This window comes from Hemicordylus capensis, chromosome 6 (genome assembly GCF_027244095.1).
Source record: "Hemicordylus capensis ecotype Gifberg chromosome 6, rHemCap1.1.pri, whole genome shotgun sequence".
Classification (NCBI taxonomy): domain Eukaryota; kingdom Metazoa; phylum Chordata; class Lepidosauria; order Squamata; family Cordylidae; genus Hemicordylus; species Hemicordylus capensis.
Window position 1 is genome coordinate 143,640,897 of NC_069662.1, and position 17,220 is coordinate 143,658,116.

The 17,220-nt window shown below is 42.9% G+C and overlaps 1 protein-coding gene across 2 annotated transcripts in view; it reads right to left on the reverse strand.

The window, feature by feature from the left end:
• Window positions 1-342: 342 nt before the first annotated feature.
• The window catches only part of MKX (mohawk homeobox), a 96,174-nt gene continuing 79,296 nt past the window's right edge, over window positions 343-17,220 (reverse strand). Inside the window, exons 6-7 of one of the 2 annotated variants that reach the window (XM_053258897.1) lie at window positions 6,609-6,642; window positions 343-3,975 (exon numbers count right to left, since the gene is read on the reverse strand). In XM_053258897.1, the coding sequence (XP_053114872.1) occupies window positions 3,789-3,975; window positions 6,609-6,642 (221 nt within the window). In that variant the 3' untranslated portion in view covers window positions 343-3,788. The remainder of the gene's footprint in view (window positions 3,976-6,608; window positions 6,643-17,220) is intronic. The other variant, XM_053258898.1, reaches the window with a different exon arrangement.

A 17,220-nucleotide genomic window follows, 5' to 3' on the forward strand; every position in this document is an offset into this window, starting at 1 on the left:
GGGAGGAGAGCTGGTCTTGTGATAGCAAGCATGAATGGTCCCTTTTGCTAAGCAGGGGCTGCTCTGGTTTGATTTGAATGGGTGGTAGCATGTGCAAGTGCTGTCTGCTGTAAGATATCCCCCTTCAGGGATGGGACTGTAGCTTTTGGGCAGAGCATGAAGAAGGTCTCAGGTTCTTCCCTTGGCATCTCCAGGTATGGCTGGGGGAGATTCTGCCTTAAAACTTGGAGATCTGCTGCATCTCCAGTGTAGACAATACTGAGCTAGATGGACTGACTGAGTATAAAGCAGATTCCTATGTTCCTATGATATGCACCCAAATAAAAACACAGAGAGTGTATCTTACAGAAAAGTTTGGCAAGACAGTTTATTGTCACAAAATAGTTAATACCAGAATAACTTACCATAGTATGAACTAAAGCGAAGTGTTTACTTTCTGATTTTATTTAAAAACTCACATTGTTATGACAAAATCCAGTAGATTAGGTCTCAAATGTCGTTCTTGTAGGAGCCGTTTTTTGCATAATGATGCAAGTCCATCCAAAGTATACTTCAACCGTTCATACAGTCGTAACATATATTTCCTGCTTTTATGTCAATGCAAAACAGCCATTTAGAAAAAAAGTAAAAATATATATATTTATGTACAAAATATTTTTCATATCAAATCATTTTTAATTGTACACTTTAAAAAAGAACAACCACAACCACAAATTGCTATGTTACATCAAGACGCATTCTACAAGTTACATCAAGGCTGATACCTGCTTCTAGATTACATTCTAGATTATATCTAGATTATATTAGTGCAATTGGAACTGGCTATGCTTGAGAAACATTTTGCATACCTGAAAGTCAGCTTCACCAAGGGTTTGATCCTTCTTGCTCTGTATGGAAGATTGCCATATACATCCCCCACAAATTAGAAATTGATAACTTAGCCACCTGCTTTTGATAAATTCCTCTGCACCCCTATGAAAATTTAGTAGGTTGTCCAAAGATCCGGTAGAGATTTAACGCTGGGTGGTTCACACGATCACCACCAAGTCAGTATTTGTGTAATTCCAGTCCACCAACCAGTGGTTCCCAACCTGTCTGCCCAAGATTCTAAAAACTTCCACCAGACTTCCATAACCAAGTTTTAAAGTTGGGCAGAGGAAGTTGGTAGAATCTTGGGCAAGATGGATCAGGAACTTCCAGCTGGAAAGTTCACACAACACACCCGCCGGGAGTGCACACTTGCTTCTTGATTTGGCAGCAATCATGCAAACCCACCCACTGAAACCTGGTGGTTAATTTTATTCTAGCTGTATTGCCTGAATTTGAACAAGCAAGCATATAAGCAAACTAGCAAATGTATGAGAAAATCCAACCCCACTTGGCATCAGGTGCTGCAACAACCCCTTCTCCCCAGCAGTCCTCTTACACATGAAGCGCTATGTTCCCGGGAGGGTTGCATGCACCTATTGGCATATGCAGGGATGGGCTGGATTTGTCCTTGGATTTTATGCCTGACCAATGGAGCTGTGGCGATACCGCAATCCATCACAGCTCTGCTTTACCAGATACAGGCAGGGTTCATTTGATCTAGGACAACACAGGGTTGAGTGAAAAGGATTACCAGTTTTCCTGGATCATGAACCCCTTTGAAAACTAGGCTCCTCAGCTGCATTTACCAAATTAATCTGCATACCATTATTCGGATGTAACATTCAACTCCCTTTTAGGAAAATAAACCAGGTTTCAACTTTCCCCTGAACTGGACCATGGACAATCAACTCTTTTTCCAGTTTTCTTTTTACCAACTCAATATAAACTATATTTGGCTTTACTGTTGCTTATTCAAGAGGTGAACCTGATTAGAATATTTATGTAGGGTTGAAGAAAAATCCTGTATACCTCCAAAAACCTGATTTTATACAACTCACCTCACTCAATGGCAGTCAAATTTAGAGGTTTAAAATGTTGTTTTAAATGCCTAATTTAGCATCTACTTTGACTTTAGATTGCTTCAGTGCCACAGTTGTTCAGTGGTTTGTTTGTCCCACATGTTTTTAATTTGGACTTTTCACTTTATATAATATATAGACTTCATAATGCATTCCCCCCCCTCCCTCCGCCTTCACTGAAATGGGGATTGTCTTTATTTGATACATTCCGTACCAAAATAAAACAACATTCTGGATGCATTAAGGCAATAACAGTTTCCGTCGTGGAAAGTTATTGAGCTCCAGTATAAATAATAAACTAAAGCACAGGATCTGGTACCAAAAAAGAGATCTGCTTTAATTACTCACATAACAGTTTCAATAAGTCAAGTGGAGGGTTTAAAAGTAAACGAGATCTATCCACGGTTTTCATGGCAACCAGGATTTTATCACAGTGGGTGCTTATTTTATTTAAATGTCTTAACTGTACAGAATTAAAAACTGTTTTCCTATGTGGAGCTTAAACTGCCTTGGAGCTTCTGTCTTGCTATTTGTGTTAACCTCTGATCAGTGTCAATGCAAAAGAGAATCTGAGGAGAGGCACTGTTAATGTGAATAACCACTCTGGACAATGCAGGTTTTTACATTCTCATTACAAAGTGATTGAAGCAAGAGCTGTTGCAGGTCCCGGGTAAATGCCCTTAAGGAAAGCAGTCAGGATGTTCCTTTAAAAGTTTTGAGTTCTTTGCTACTGTATTGCACTTCTCAAAGTAATTATTTTGGTATTTTAAGATACAGCAAATGCAGGCAGGAAAAACAATATGTGCATAGCAACTCCTTTTTTTACTTGAGCCAAAGAAACTGTACACTGTTTGGTAATGTGGTGGACTTTCCTTTATAAGATGTAGCAATTTTACTGCAGAGATTTGCTAGTCTCTGCTTCATATAAGGCAAACAACATGCCAGATGCTCCAGGGCCTTAAAACAAAACAAAAAAAGTTACTATTCTTCACCCTTTCTGAGGTCAGCTTTAAACTGGTCAGGATGCATTTAGCAGTACATGCAAAGGTTAAGCATTATGGCATTGACACTTTGAGGCACAGTTGTCTTGAGCTATGCCCACGTTCTAGCTAATTGTAAGAAAGCAAGGCACTTATTGTTATAGCAATGCAGACACTTAATGTGCAGTTTGATTAATACAATAAAATAAGTTAATAGTTTGATTTTTTTTTAAGGGGAAGGTTGGTTTTTTTCCTAAAATTTACATGCCCTTTATAGAGTTGATTTTACATTTTAGCTAAGAAATCAAACTGGCTGACATATTGAGCAATGTTACATGCGTGTTTCAACGTACATTTGTGCCGTTCTGCAGACAAAAACACTGTGAAAATTTGGTTGCACAATAGCATGGCAATTGTTTCCAATGGCCATACTAGTGTGCAATTCTGTCTGCACAATTTCTGCCCTTGTGCAAGAGCACACTTGCACAACGGTTTGAACATTATGTTGCAACATGCATGTATATTGTGCAGTATGTCAGCCAAAGTATCTGAGCCTGAGAGAGCATTTGTTTATTGCCATAACTAAGCACAATCCATTGGGAAGTTTTCCCGTGCAATCACTATTAAAATGAATGGGAGCTGTGTGCCATGCTCTTGTGTAGCACCTCCCATTCAATTTCATGCTGTTTGTGCTTGAGAACTTCCTAATGGGCTGCACCAATTATTATTTTTACTGACCATAATATAAAAGGAATCTGTTCTTCAATACTTGCTTCCGATCTCCCAATTTGACTTTATGGAAAAACTAAACAGCACGATAAATGTCCACTTGTGGCGAAAAGAAAAGAAAAAACTCTCTTTAAAACGGTGGTACTAGTGGCATTTTGACAGTCTTTACTTCTGATATATGGGATGACTTCTGAATGATGCAGCTGGTGGTTCCCTGTAGTTTGTCCTTTCCTTGTGCAAGGTTTGTTAAGGCCATTGCTGCGTTGATCTCCTTCCAATAGGTCTCGTCTTTGTTTGATCTCTTTCTGTTAGCTGCACTAGAGTCAAGCAACAAGATATGTTTACATGTACAATTATTACCATGGTCACTTTGTCAAGCACTTTGCCGCCACTATTTTTTGAAAGCGGCTTTCATCCACGTGCAGAGCGAGCACTGTGGTGCCAATGCAAGAGGATGGGGCCATTCACATGACCTACTGGGTGGGCGGGCAGGCAGCTTCCCAGAGCTTGCCTCCCCCGCAGACAATTGTTGGTTATCCATTGGGAGTGTGGAGCACACTCCCACACCATCAGCCCTGCTCAGTGCAGCACAGAGGAGGGTGGATTGATCTGAGGCCAGGATTCATTCTCCCGGACTCTGTGAATCCCACAATGCACTGCGTGACACACATGAGGCCTTGGGGGATTCCCCCAGGAGATGGGTGCTCTAGGCACCAGACTCTGTGTCTGCTGGGGCTACATACAGCCCCAGAGAACACATAAGCAGTTAGGTCGGGTTAAGGGAGCGCTCGCTCCCTTAATCTCAGCTAGCAGACAGGTTTGAAAGCGGGACTAGGTGGTGCTGGCCTGCCAGGATCAGGCCCAATCCTGGCAGTACTCACTTGCAGCCTAACCTGGGCTGGTTAAGTCTCAATATCTTAGTTGCGCTAAAAAACGAGTGTGCGCAAGAATGAAAATGCAGTGTGTTGCACTTCCACGACGTTTGCCTGGAACGCATGCTCCAGATGTAGCACAACTAGCTAGCCCATAGCTTTGCACTAGATCCTCCCACATGTGGTAAACTGCTGTGGATGTGGGCCAGTCTCTTTGCCAAGAAAAAGGCACACGAGGACAAGGGAGAGTAAGGCAAAACTGAACTTCTCTAAAATCTCTATTTAAAATTATTTTTTTCATATTTCTATACAAACAAATATTTATATACCGCTTTTCAAGAAAAGTTTCCAAAGCAGTTTTCATAGAGAAATAAATAAATAGATGGATCCCTGTCCCCAAAGGGCTCATAATCTTAAAAAAAACCCATAAGATAGATGCCAGCAACAGACACTGGAGGGATGCTGTGCTGGGGTTGGAATGGGCCAGTTACTCTCCCCCTGCTAAATAAAGAGAATCACCATGTTCAAAAGGTGCCTCTTTGCCCAGTTAGCAGGGCATCAGTTAGCCAACATAGACATCTCTGGGCGGTTTATGGTACGTACCAAAATTTAAAAGCACAGCCAAACAATAATCAAAACATTAAAATCTTTTAAGCAGTTTAAGATAATAATTAACTACATATATATTTAATAATTGCAGAATGTAATTAGTAATAATTATTACTAAACAATTAGTAATAATTACTAAATCATTATTATTAATAATTACTAAATGTAAATATGGACTATTTGCTTGGGAGGATATGCTCCCCTTTTCCATGCCTGCACAAGTATCTATTTCAAATCTATTCAAATAAACCAAGATGAGGTGTGACATCTGAATGGACCAATCTCAGGTTATTCTAACCTACTGACTTGAAACAAACTGAAGTCTGTACCCAAGGCTTGAAGTGAGTTGAAGATCAGGGCAAAAGCTTTCACAAATCTCCACATGCCCCCTTTTTTTGGCTTGTTCACTGCCTGTTCATGGCTCTAACTGTGTGGCAAATATGTTCTCACAGTTATTTGGTACAATTCTTTTGCTCAACACAAAGCCGGTTGGCAGGAGTCACTGCTACTGCCCTTACTTTAATTTGGCTTCAGATGTCATCATGTAGCAAAATCCAATAGGGAGATCAACTGGCCCTATCCAACTCTAGCACAACCAACTATAGATACATCATAAGATCATTGGAGTGTGGGGATGGGGGAGATGCAGAGCAATCCTATATGTTTTACTCAAAAGTAAGATCACCTTGTGGTAGGGAAAGAACAGCAATTTGAGAGCTAGTGTACACAGTTGCCATTGTGGTGGCTGCTCCTTGTTTATGGGTCTTCCGGCACGTTTATCATGAGCGCATCACTGCAAACCTCTCAGAGGTGTGCAACACTATGCAACAACAGTGGTTGTTGCTTGTGTCTACCGTGTTTCTTTTTAGACTGTACATTTAGAGCCCTTTGGGGACAGGGAACCATTTTCTCATTCCGTTTGCTGTGTAAATCAACTTGAAAACTTCTGTTGAAAAGCAGTATATAAATATTTGTTATGGTAGTAGGAAAAGCAAAGGAAGAGAGTTTATTTATTTATTTATTAAATTTTACATTTACATCCATTTTCCAATGGGGTTGGTGGCAGTGTTCCCTCTAATAGGGATTCCCAGATGTTGTTGACTACAACTCCCATAATCCCCAGTCAAAGGCCATTGCAGCTGGGGATGCTGGGAGTTGTAGTGAACAACATCTGGGAATCTCTGTTACAGGGAACACTGAATGGGGGCTGTAATGTTTAATGAATAAATAACAGCCTACCCATACATTTACCAAGAAATTAGTGTTTCAACAGACACCCTAATACAAGTTAGTCAGACAAGAATCAGAAGCTTTATAGGGTTAGGTGAAACCTGGTGGGTGCCTTCTTTCATTTGATTCCTGCTGAGCTGCCCATCTACACTTGCTCTGTGAAAAGCACCAGGCTGAAATGTGCATCGTCTTACATCTATTTCTGAAACATACAAGTGGCAAAAGCAGCGTTGACTCACCTTTCACACTTGTTTGGTCCATTCTCCAGAGTCTCTGAAAGAAGAGAGTCACCAGGTTAGTTAATTTCCATATTTCCTGTAAACATTTTTAAAGCAACATTGGATTATGTGGAAAGCTGAACACATTTTTTTGAACATTAGATTTCTTTTTTTAAAGTTTGTTTTTTTTTAACACGGGCTTTTAGAATGGAGACCCTAAAGGTCAAACTAGATGGGCCATGGGAACGAGGCAAACTGAAGCAGTCACTGTTATAGAGAAATTACTTATCCTCTATGAGCAACTTTAACTGAGAAACAAGAGTTTGATTTTTATTAGTAACTAAAACATAGGCTAAAAAATAATTAACAGACTGACAGTCTCTTATTCAGAGAGAGGGAGAACCTCTCGGTTTGAATTTAGAACAGCAAGTAAGGAGCAGACAAACTGTGACTCCACCCCCAAGCCAGGATAAAGATGCATTCAAACATAGACAAGCATGCCCCAAGCAAAGAACTGAGACAATGTCCATGGCAAAATTCAAACAGCAACCTCAGGCAGCAGGGTATTGGGGTGCCAGCAAAATGCCTTTCTGGCCTCCACTTTAAGAACAAAGGGAAAGAGAGGGAGGAGGCTACGTGTAAGGGGGACAGCATTTGACGCTCTACCTCAGGTACATAGAGGTCTTGAGCCGACACTGTGTGGAAGATTCACTTTCATTTTTTAAAAAAGTTCAAGGGCTGGAGGCCATATTGGATCAGGCTCTGCATACAGAAAGTCCCAGATTCAATTCCTGATGTCTCCAGGTAGGGCTGGGAAAGACCCTTTCCCCCTGCAGAGCTACTCCAAGTTAGTGTAGGCAGTTCTGAACTAGATGGACCAGCTTTAGAAGTTCACATGGCGGCTGTCCTGCATGCATATTTGGGAGAGCAATCTTGGCAAATTCCCAGATTCAGCAACAAGACAGCAAAGCAAAGCTGGAGAGGCAAACCACCCACAGGAGGGCCAGAAGAGATCCACCCATCTAAGGAGCAGAAGGTTCTCCCAGGAACGATTGGGAAAGTGCATAAATCCTAGTGATGTTCAGAATATTGTTTGAAATTGCACTTTCACCCAGATCTCCAACTAAACAACTTGTCCAGGGATATAGCAGAGCAAGATGTAGATGGCAAGAAAGTTCTGGTTCCTATATTTACCTTTGCACAATGCTACATTTTAAAATCTAAAAATCACTACTGAGTTTATAGGGATTCTTTTAAAAAATATATTAGTTTATGTTTTTCCAACCTGAAAATATGGCTACACACCAGTGTTTCTCACATTGTTGATAGAGCTGACACACACAAAGGCAGTTATCACGGGTAGCCTATCCCTGGCTAGCCTGCTCATGTAGAGTGCCAGGATCACTCCTGATCCCGATGCTCCTACACAGCCTAACCCTACTCTGAAACCCGGCTTCTAGCCAAGGTTAAGGGTACGAGTGCACCCTTAATCCACTGCCGGGATAGTGTGACACAAAGATGCAAGCCTAGAGTGCCCATCTCACAGAGGAATTCCCCAATGCACTATGCTCATTGCACGGTGCATTGTGGGATTCCTGGAGGCGAGAATGCATTGTCTTGGCCTCCGGAGATCCATGCTGCCAACAGCAGCACGAAACATGTTGGCGTGTAATAGCGCACCCAAAGAGGACGACAGCAGTCGTGGGTGGGGGGGTAAATTTGGAACAGCTTTCCTCCTCCCTGCCCACTCACGGGGTCATGTGAATAGGCTTACAGTCTTTTTCTGAATGAAAACTGGAGCCAATGTTTCATCTGTCTGGCTCACAGAGAAGCTTGCCCCTCTATTTCTGGATGGATCATTTTTCTCATTCTGCTTCTTGATGGGAATGATGTACTTTGGAACAGCAACTCACACAGTGATACAACAGGCAGCTTCCTCTGTGAATGGCTGTGTTGGGCTCACAGGAGCCTTTAATAGCTGGATTAATTTTAGTTTCTCCTGGCACACTGGCAGATCTCTTGTGGCATATTAGTATGCCCCCAACACATTATTTGGGAATTATTGATTCATATCAGTGTTGTTACAGCTTCATGCCCACAAAATGCCCAGCATCTAAAACAAACCTGTAATAGTGAATTGAGAAATACCTCTTTTCAGCTTAATGTTATTAATGTGCTGCATTTTTAATGCATTCAGGGATTCCCAATGCTCTTTACTATGTTTGTGCAAACTAGGAAACAGAAATTAGTTGGGTTTAGGGCCAAGTCATATGGCCATTTCACCCACTGCAATCAATCATCTTTATTCGGTCCATTGACCAGCAATGGACTGCAATTTCTTCTTGCACTCATGGCTGTTGGTCCCAGTCCATGGAAGGTCAATGGTCTGATTTGTTTTCCACAAGCAGAATCTGTAGTTTTGCACAGTTTTGCACACTCTGGGAGGTTTGCAGTGATGTGCTCATGATAAAATTGCCAGAAGACCCATGAACAAGGAGCAGCCACAATGGCAACTGTGTGCACTAGGTCTCAAATTGCTGTTTCTTCCCAAGCACAAGATGACCTTTTTTGGTTGCATAGTGGATAACAGCACGTACTATAAGCTCAGAAATCCCTCACACAATCTCAGCTAAGCCATGAATTCACATGAATTCAGTAACCAGGGCAATAAGACTGACCTAACTTATGTAAGGATTTCTCAATCATGCATTTCTAGGGGAGTAATCATGTTTGTTTACTGCAGCAAAACCAACAAAGGATTGGACTACTGCAATGTGCTCTATGTGGGGCTGCCCATGAAGACAGTTTGGAAGCTTCAGGTGGTTTAGAATGCTGCCACAAGGATGCTCGTGAATGCAAGTCGCTTCATGAGTATCACATCGATCCTGTTGCAGCCTCATTGGTTACCAGTCCGCTTCCAGGCTAGATTCAAGGTGCTGGTCTTGACCTTTAAAGCTCTACATGGCTTGGGGCCAGGGTACCTGTTGGTCCACATTCACCCATAAGAACCTGCCAGGGCCCTCTGTTCAACATCTCAGGCCCTGCTCAGGGCCCCACCACTAACAGAGATCTAGTTGGTGGGGACTAGAGACAGGGTCTTTTCGGTTGTGGCCTCTGGGCTTTGGAATGCCCTCCGTGAAGAGCTTCTCCATGCTCCCTCCCTCAGTGTTTCCCCCCCAAAAAAAACTAAAAACGCATCTTTTTAAAGAGGCTTTTTAATGTTTCACTTGTTGCTTATATCAGGTGGGTTCTTCAGTCTTTGGTTTTTATAATTCTATTTTTTTAGCTTTTAAAATAATTTAATTTGAAATTTCAAAAGCTAATTCTGATTGTGTTTTTAGCTTGGACGTTGAACGTGTTTAGTTTGGTTAATTTTATTGGTCTGATTTTATAGTGTAACTATTTTATAAATGTTGTGAGCTGCCCCAAGCAGTAATGTCCTGGAGAGGCAGGGTATAACTATTTTAAATAAACAAACAAACAAATAAATAAATATAAAGTCCTTGTAGAACCTTAAAGACTAACACATAAGTCCACTTGGACGGAGGCTGGAACTTCATGCATCGGATGACGTGGACTGTAGTCCATGAAAGCTTATGCTGCTATGCCTGTGATACCTTTACGGTGCACTCATGTTTAAGATAATGGCATAAGAAGGGGTCTGCCAAGGGTATGTAAAGTCTGGCTGCAATTCTGTGCGTTTACTGGAGAGTAAGACTCACTGAATGCTAAGGGACTTACTTTTGAGTAAAAACATATAGGATTGCTCTGCACATCTTCCCCTGCCCCCCAGGGATCTCACAGTGTATCTATAGTTGTATCTGCTAACCCCTGCTAACTGGGCAAAGAGGCACCTTTTAAACGTGGTGATTCTATTTATTTAGCAGGGGGAGAGTAACTGGCCCTATCCACCCCCAGCACAGTACCTCCAGTGACTGTTGCTGGCATCTATCTTATGTTTCTTTTAATATTATGAGCCCTGTGGGGACAGGGATCCATCTTATGTATGTATTTATTTATTATTTCTCTATGTAAACCACTTTGGAAACATTTGTTGAAAAGTAGTATATCAATATTTGTCGTTGTTGTTATCTCTGTCGTATGAATAATTCAACATGCAATGAGATTCCAAACCAACATAACAGCAAGATTTGGATGTGAGTGGCGGGTAGGGGAATCTGCCAGCCACATGTAGCCCTGTGGCCTCGATGCACATGTAACCATTCAAAGCCAAGATGTACCTTAATTTGCCCACAAGGCAAGACCAAAATCCTGCAGAAAAGAAATGGTGATAGGAATCCATCCTTATTTCCCCCATTTTACAAGTGGAGGGGAAAACACCTAATCTCTATACTGTTTGGAAGATTCTTGTAGGAATGCATATGTTGAGCTGAGAAGGAAAGCAACTTATATTCTGTACTCCCACAAGTAAAACTGCATAGGTCGATATTTGCAGCTTCAGAGCTCATCATCCTATCCTCTTTGAGCTTCCACCATTGCTACTGAAGCTACTCCACCATTGTAAAGAGAGACTGTCAGCAATAGCAGGCTGTCCAGGGAATTTCAAAATTTACCATTCAGAATATACTGCTTTTAGCAGACCCCCCCCAAAAAAACCCCAAACATTTTTTCTTTGCATTACAATACTAACAATCTGTGATTCTAAAGTCTCATCACCATGTAATCTTCTCTATTATCCTGTTCCCAACAGACATAATGGCTTTATGTGAATACATGTGGGAGAAAATAGATGACTGAAACACATCCATGTAGTTTTGTGCAAATCACTGATCTGCACAAAGCTGAAAAAAGACATGGCTTTAGGCATGATGGCAGGATCCAGGCTAGGTCAGGGGAAACCTTGCTTTCAAGAACAGCCCAAAGCCAAAGTTCTGTTTGGCTGTCAAAGGAACAACTAGCAGTAGTGGTCAGTGAGTGTGCCGGTGGAGGGGCGGCAGGAGGCACCTTTAAGAGTGAAAGAATAGGGGCTTACCTCCGCTCTCGCCACACCCAGCACCCCCTGCGGTGGGGGATCGCCTCCGCCACTCACCTGGCTTCCACAGAGCCGATCCCCCGACTGCGGCCAGGTGAGTGGCGGAGGCAATCCCCGGCCGCAGGCGGTGCTGGGCGGCACACCGCTTCTCTGAGCAGCATTCAGGTGCGGCAAGAGCAGAGGGAAGCACCTATCCTTTTACTCTTAAAGGTGCCGCCCCTCATGCCGCCCCTCCACCAGTGCCCTCGCGGGCCGCTACTGACAACTAGTATCTGATCTTGCAGGGAAAGGGCTAACAGAATACCTTTCCTAGACATACAGGACGATTAGAATTCGCTGCCCTGAGAAAGAGTTCTGAATGAAACACATTCATGCCAATCAAGTTGTCAGGCTTCTTCACATAGAGGCTGACAGTGCACAGTGTTACATGTTTATTGCATTTGCAACATAATGCCCACACAGTTGTGTAAATGCACTCCTGCACTAGCGCAAAAACTTCATAGAGTTGCACAACAGTATGGCCACTGGAAATAATGGCCGTATTGCTGTGCCGCGGCATTTTCACAATTTTTGCACTTGTTCAACTGTGTGGACGTCATGCTGAGACATGCACAATAATGTTGTGCGGCGTGGCAGCCAGAATCACTTGTGGGAGCAAGGACTGAGCATAAAGCCATTGTGGATTCAGATGTACGTCCAAAATGCTTGCACAACTAGTCACACACACATCTGCACGGCTGGGGTGGCTTGAAGTAATTTGGTTTGGGTACACTTCCTAATGAATACATCTTAAGGCAGTTCACATGATCAAAAACCCTACCCAGCTTTGGGAGCTGTGATCGCTCCTGATTTTAGATCGTGTGTAAGCAAACAACCAAGTAGGAGGAGGGGAGTGATGGTATGTGAGAGAGAAGCTGGGTAGGATGGTGTCATCCCACCCAGCTCGTGTATCCAGCATTGTAACAAGGTAGGAGGAAAAGCATTTAACAAGGTAGGAGGAAAAGCCATCTGACCCAGCTCCTCTCTCACATACAATCACTCCCCTCCTCCTATCTAGTTGTTTGTTCCCACATGATCGAAAATTGGGAGTGTGCACAGCTCCCAAAGCTAAGTAAGATGCCTGTTCTACTCCATTTTTGATCGTGTGAACTGCCTTCTTATTGGGTAGAGCTTGGTCAGGGCTTGCTTTGCTCTCTCTCTCTCTCTCTCTCTCTCTCGTTAAGATCTTACAGTAATGGATCTGGACATTTGTATTCAGTATCTGCTGTGAGATGTGCATATCACAAAGCCGTTAACAAATATAGATTTTAATTCACCGCCACAAGAACTGGGTTTGTGTTTGTTTCAGGGTTAAAAAAAAGAAAGAAAGAGCTATGAAGGAAAAACAGTCAGATGGAAAAGCAAGGCCAAACTAAAGATTGCAGCACAGGAAATATTTCCTAGGGCCATTGGCGGATGCACATGCGGGCGCATATTCTCATCAAAATTCAATATGCAGCACTAAGGCGATGAAATCTACCGCTGAAGAAACTGGGCATCTTCCAGACTAAAAAAATATGCTGCTGGAGGTGCAGTGGAGTGAGTCGATGAATTGATTCTTCTAGGAGTCGGGTGCCTTCATGTCACATTGACTTAGATGAAGTTCTGTGTGTTCAACACGTTGCACGATGCAGCCACTTTGAAAGACAGAGAGGTCATTCTCCGAGGGTGGTGCCACTCGGCATTGATGGAGGAAGTGATCTCTTTCTAGAGTCCTTGAGGATGAAAGACGCTCTTATTCAACAAGTGAAAAATGTTGTTGGCTATAGCATCTTCCCCTCCTCCTTGCCTCCAGGAACCTCACTATTTCATTAGCACCCGGGGAGTGCTATTTTCTGCTTGGTTAGGAAGGCCTCATCCTGTTTTCACTATTGGCCTAATAAGACTAGAATGCCTGTTCCCTATTGCTTCCAAAAGGATTATAAATCACTTACTATTGGAATTCTACACCCTATTAATAGAATTTTTTTTCTTTTTGGTGTATAACAGTATTAAAACTGTATCCTTCGGTGCCAAGACATTAGTCACCGGTCAATAGTAGCTCTGTGTCGCAACATGCTGTTTTTCCATGCCACATATTTATTATATGCCAGTGCATGCTGAATCCTGTAAGCACACATGAAGGTCACAACACTACAGTTTTAACCAATTGAGGAAATCAGGCAGACCCCCAAAGAGGCCAGTTTCAAGAGATACCTTATAAAGAAAGAGGAGTGGAGCCCATCAGATCCTATTCAGAAATAATTCAGGCCTTTTGAGTTATTTTCTAAGACATTTTGCTTGGACCACCCATTACAATACCATGATATGATGCCCTTCCTTTTAAAGAAGAAGAAGAAGGAGGAGGAGGAGGAGGAGGAGGAGGAGGAGGAGGAGGAGTTGGAAAGGAAGGCTTGGCTCCAATAAATCCAGGCTACTAGACTTAAGGACCCAGCATTCTTTTGGAGGATTGTTGTTGGGGTGGGGGCAGAGGACTGGCCAGGGACAGGTAGATATATTGTGGCAGAGGTTTGAGAAGCCCACTTCCATTTGCGATAAAAGTAAGAAAACTTATTGCCCAGTTGAAGTTGGGGAAAGCTCCAGCGGGAGATAATTTTCCAGCAGAGCTGATAAAGAATGATGCCCTTCAATTGGCAGGTGCATGCTTGGCATTCTTGAGCCATGCTGTCGAGGCAGAGGTGATGACGTGCAAGCACTCTCAGACTATTTTATTTATTTGCACTTACAATGACATTCTGCTCTTTCTCCAAGGAGCCCAGAGTTGCCTACAAGGTTATGGTTATCCCCACAACAACCCTTTGCGGTACTTTAGGCTGAGCGATAAGTGACTGGCCCAGAGTCACCCAGTGAGTTTCATGGCTGAATGGAGATTCCGACTCAAGACTCCCTGATCCTAGTCCAACATTCTAATCTCCATGCCACTCTCACGATGCCACCAAGCAAGGCAGTGGCAGCAGAAGCAGTTCCTAGCTCAAATTAGGAGAGGGTGAAGAGGTGTACTCCAGTGGGGTGAGAAGGGGGAAATGAACAGTGTGCTCCGGTGGGGTGAGGAAGAGAGGTGGCCGTGAAGTGGCAGAGTGGCACCCAACCCAGTGTTCCCTCTAACAGGGATTCCCAGATGCTGTTCACTACAACTCCCCTAATCTCCAAGCAAAGGCTATCGCAGCTGGGGGTGCTGGGAGTTGTAGTCAAAAGCATCTGGGAATCCCTGTTAGAGGGAAAACTGGTGGCACCTATTCCCCTGCACCTGAAGTGACCACTTAACCCTACCTTATTGTAGGCCTGCCCTTGCCAAGATGTCCATTAGATAACTGGAAATAATTCAGATGGTTTCTGGACCAGCATTGGGTCTCATTAGGTCCGGACTAATAACGCCCTGATAAGAGTTGATTATGTCAATAACCTACTTTGGCACAAGATGCCTTGGCCCAGCCTAGAAAATCCAAGTTTTTGAGCAGGAGAGGGTTTACAGTTACCTGGATTCTGGCAAACCTCCTGAGGATATATCCAAGCCAACTGAGGAGAGCTGGTATTGTGGTAGCAAGCATGAATTGTCTCCTTTGCTAAGCAGGAGCCACACTCCTGCAGTTTGCATCTGAATGGGAGACTACATGTGTGAGCATGGTAAGAGATTCCCCTTCGGGGACGGGGGCCACTCTGGGAAGAGCACCTGCATGCTTACATGAAGAAGGTTCCAAGTTCCCTCCCTGTCATCTCCAAATAGGGCTGAGAGAGACTCCTGCCAGCAACCTTGGAGATGCCGTTCTATGCCAGTCTACACAGACAGTTCTGAGTTAGATGGACAAATGATCTGACCTGGTATAAAGCAGCTTCCTATGTGGGAGATTCCAGAATCTGCCACTGAAATCTGGGTTATTCCATATTTTAGCAGCATCCTTACATTCAAAGTGCATTATAAGTGATACCCAGCTGAAAGTCTCTCTGTTACTCTTTAGGACTCACAGTTTTATGTTCTACATTTTAAAACCTTTTCCTCTTCCTAGTTATTGTATGAAAGATCCTTCCAAGAAGAAGAGAATGAATAGCTGTGCTTGCATAGGGGGACTGGGAATCTCCACTGTGGACAAAGAGGCTGTTATGTGAGGGTGTACAGCAGAAAGGGAAGGAGCGAGAGACAGAGTTCTTTTTTGATGACTCTCCAATATATTTCCTTCAGTAAATAGTAAAACAAAGACTTTATCACTCATAATGCCTCCCGGGGACACAGAATAGTGCTTATTTTGAGAGTTTATACATGGCACATCACTCCAAGGAACATGATTGTGTACAAAGAAACAGTGGAATTTTGCAAAAATTTAAACAATGGAATAATGCTGAGTTGAATTATACCACAGCTGGGTTAAATAATGCAAGTGTTAAATAAGTCGCTCATCCACCAAATTGTAGATCGGTCTTGCCAGATGTGCCTTATTGTTTCTTTCTGTCGAAGACAGTCCTTTATAACAACATAGGATATCACTTGCTGTGATGCCACTATCAAAAAGTCCTCACCAGTGTCCAAAAACCTGGCTTCTAGTCTCCCCCACTCCACCCCGGGGCACAGTTCAAAGTGCTCCATCACATTCTGTTTGACTCGGTAGCAGGGTATCTAAAGACTGGCGGCCTCCACATGAACCTGCCTGCTCCTTACAATCTTCTTCAGAGACTCTGTTATTCTGGTCTATGACTGTAATAAAGTGTAAGTAAGTAAGTAAGAGACTCTGCTCCAATTGCCTCTGGAGCTTAGGCAGGTGTTTATCAGATAAAGGACCTTTCAGATAAACGGCAATGGTGCCCCAGTTGTGGAATACTCCCCTCCAGCGATGTAGTTGCAAATTCAGAAGTGCAGGCGCTCTCCATGACAGCCCCCATGACCACCCCAACAGCCAGAGAAGCCAAGAAATACGGTGCTCCCTTCCTGCGTGTCCCCCCTCCCCTACACCCCTGCTCCCCTCAGAGACATTCACATGGCAGCAACTGTGTGGATGCAGTCAAAACCATTTTACTCTCCTGGATTTCTTATTGTCTCTCTATATTTTTTTCTACTCACACTGCCACTGCAGTTTTCTGTTTGAGATTTTATGATCTGAAATGGGTTTAGTCTTCTAATGTGTTCTTATTTAATGTTTTAAATATTTTTATTCCTCCGTTATCCCCCTTGAAAATGTTTAAACTGAAAGGTGGGATACAAATATTTTGAATAAATGAATTCCTCTTAAAAATTAAATTTAAATTAAAGCTTTATATAACATTTTCATTTATTCTGAAACTCTATTACCCAATGCAATAGCTGACATCCAGTCTAATGTTGCCTGTGCCAAAGAACATTGTGTGCACGTAACAGGAGAGGGGTGATTTTCTGCAGCCATCTGTGCTGCTGAAAATATGTCCCTGAAGGTTCTGCAGCCCTCAGGGACCTATTTTTTGGGAGATACACAAGGTTGCAGACAGAAGGGAGAGATGGTGGAAAATGCCCCTCCCTTGTTGCACACACACAACATGGTGACACAACGTTATTCAAAGATAACCCTGATACACAGACCAATACTGTGTGCACAGTACTGGTCTGGCTGTCAGCGAATATTTACTCAAATAGACAAA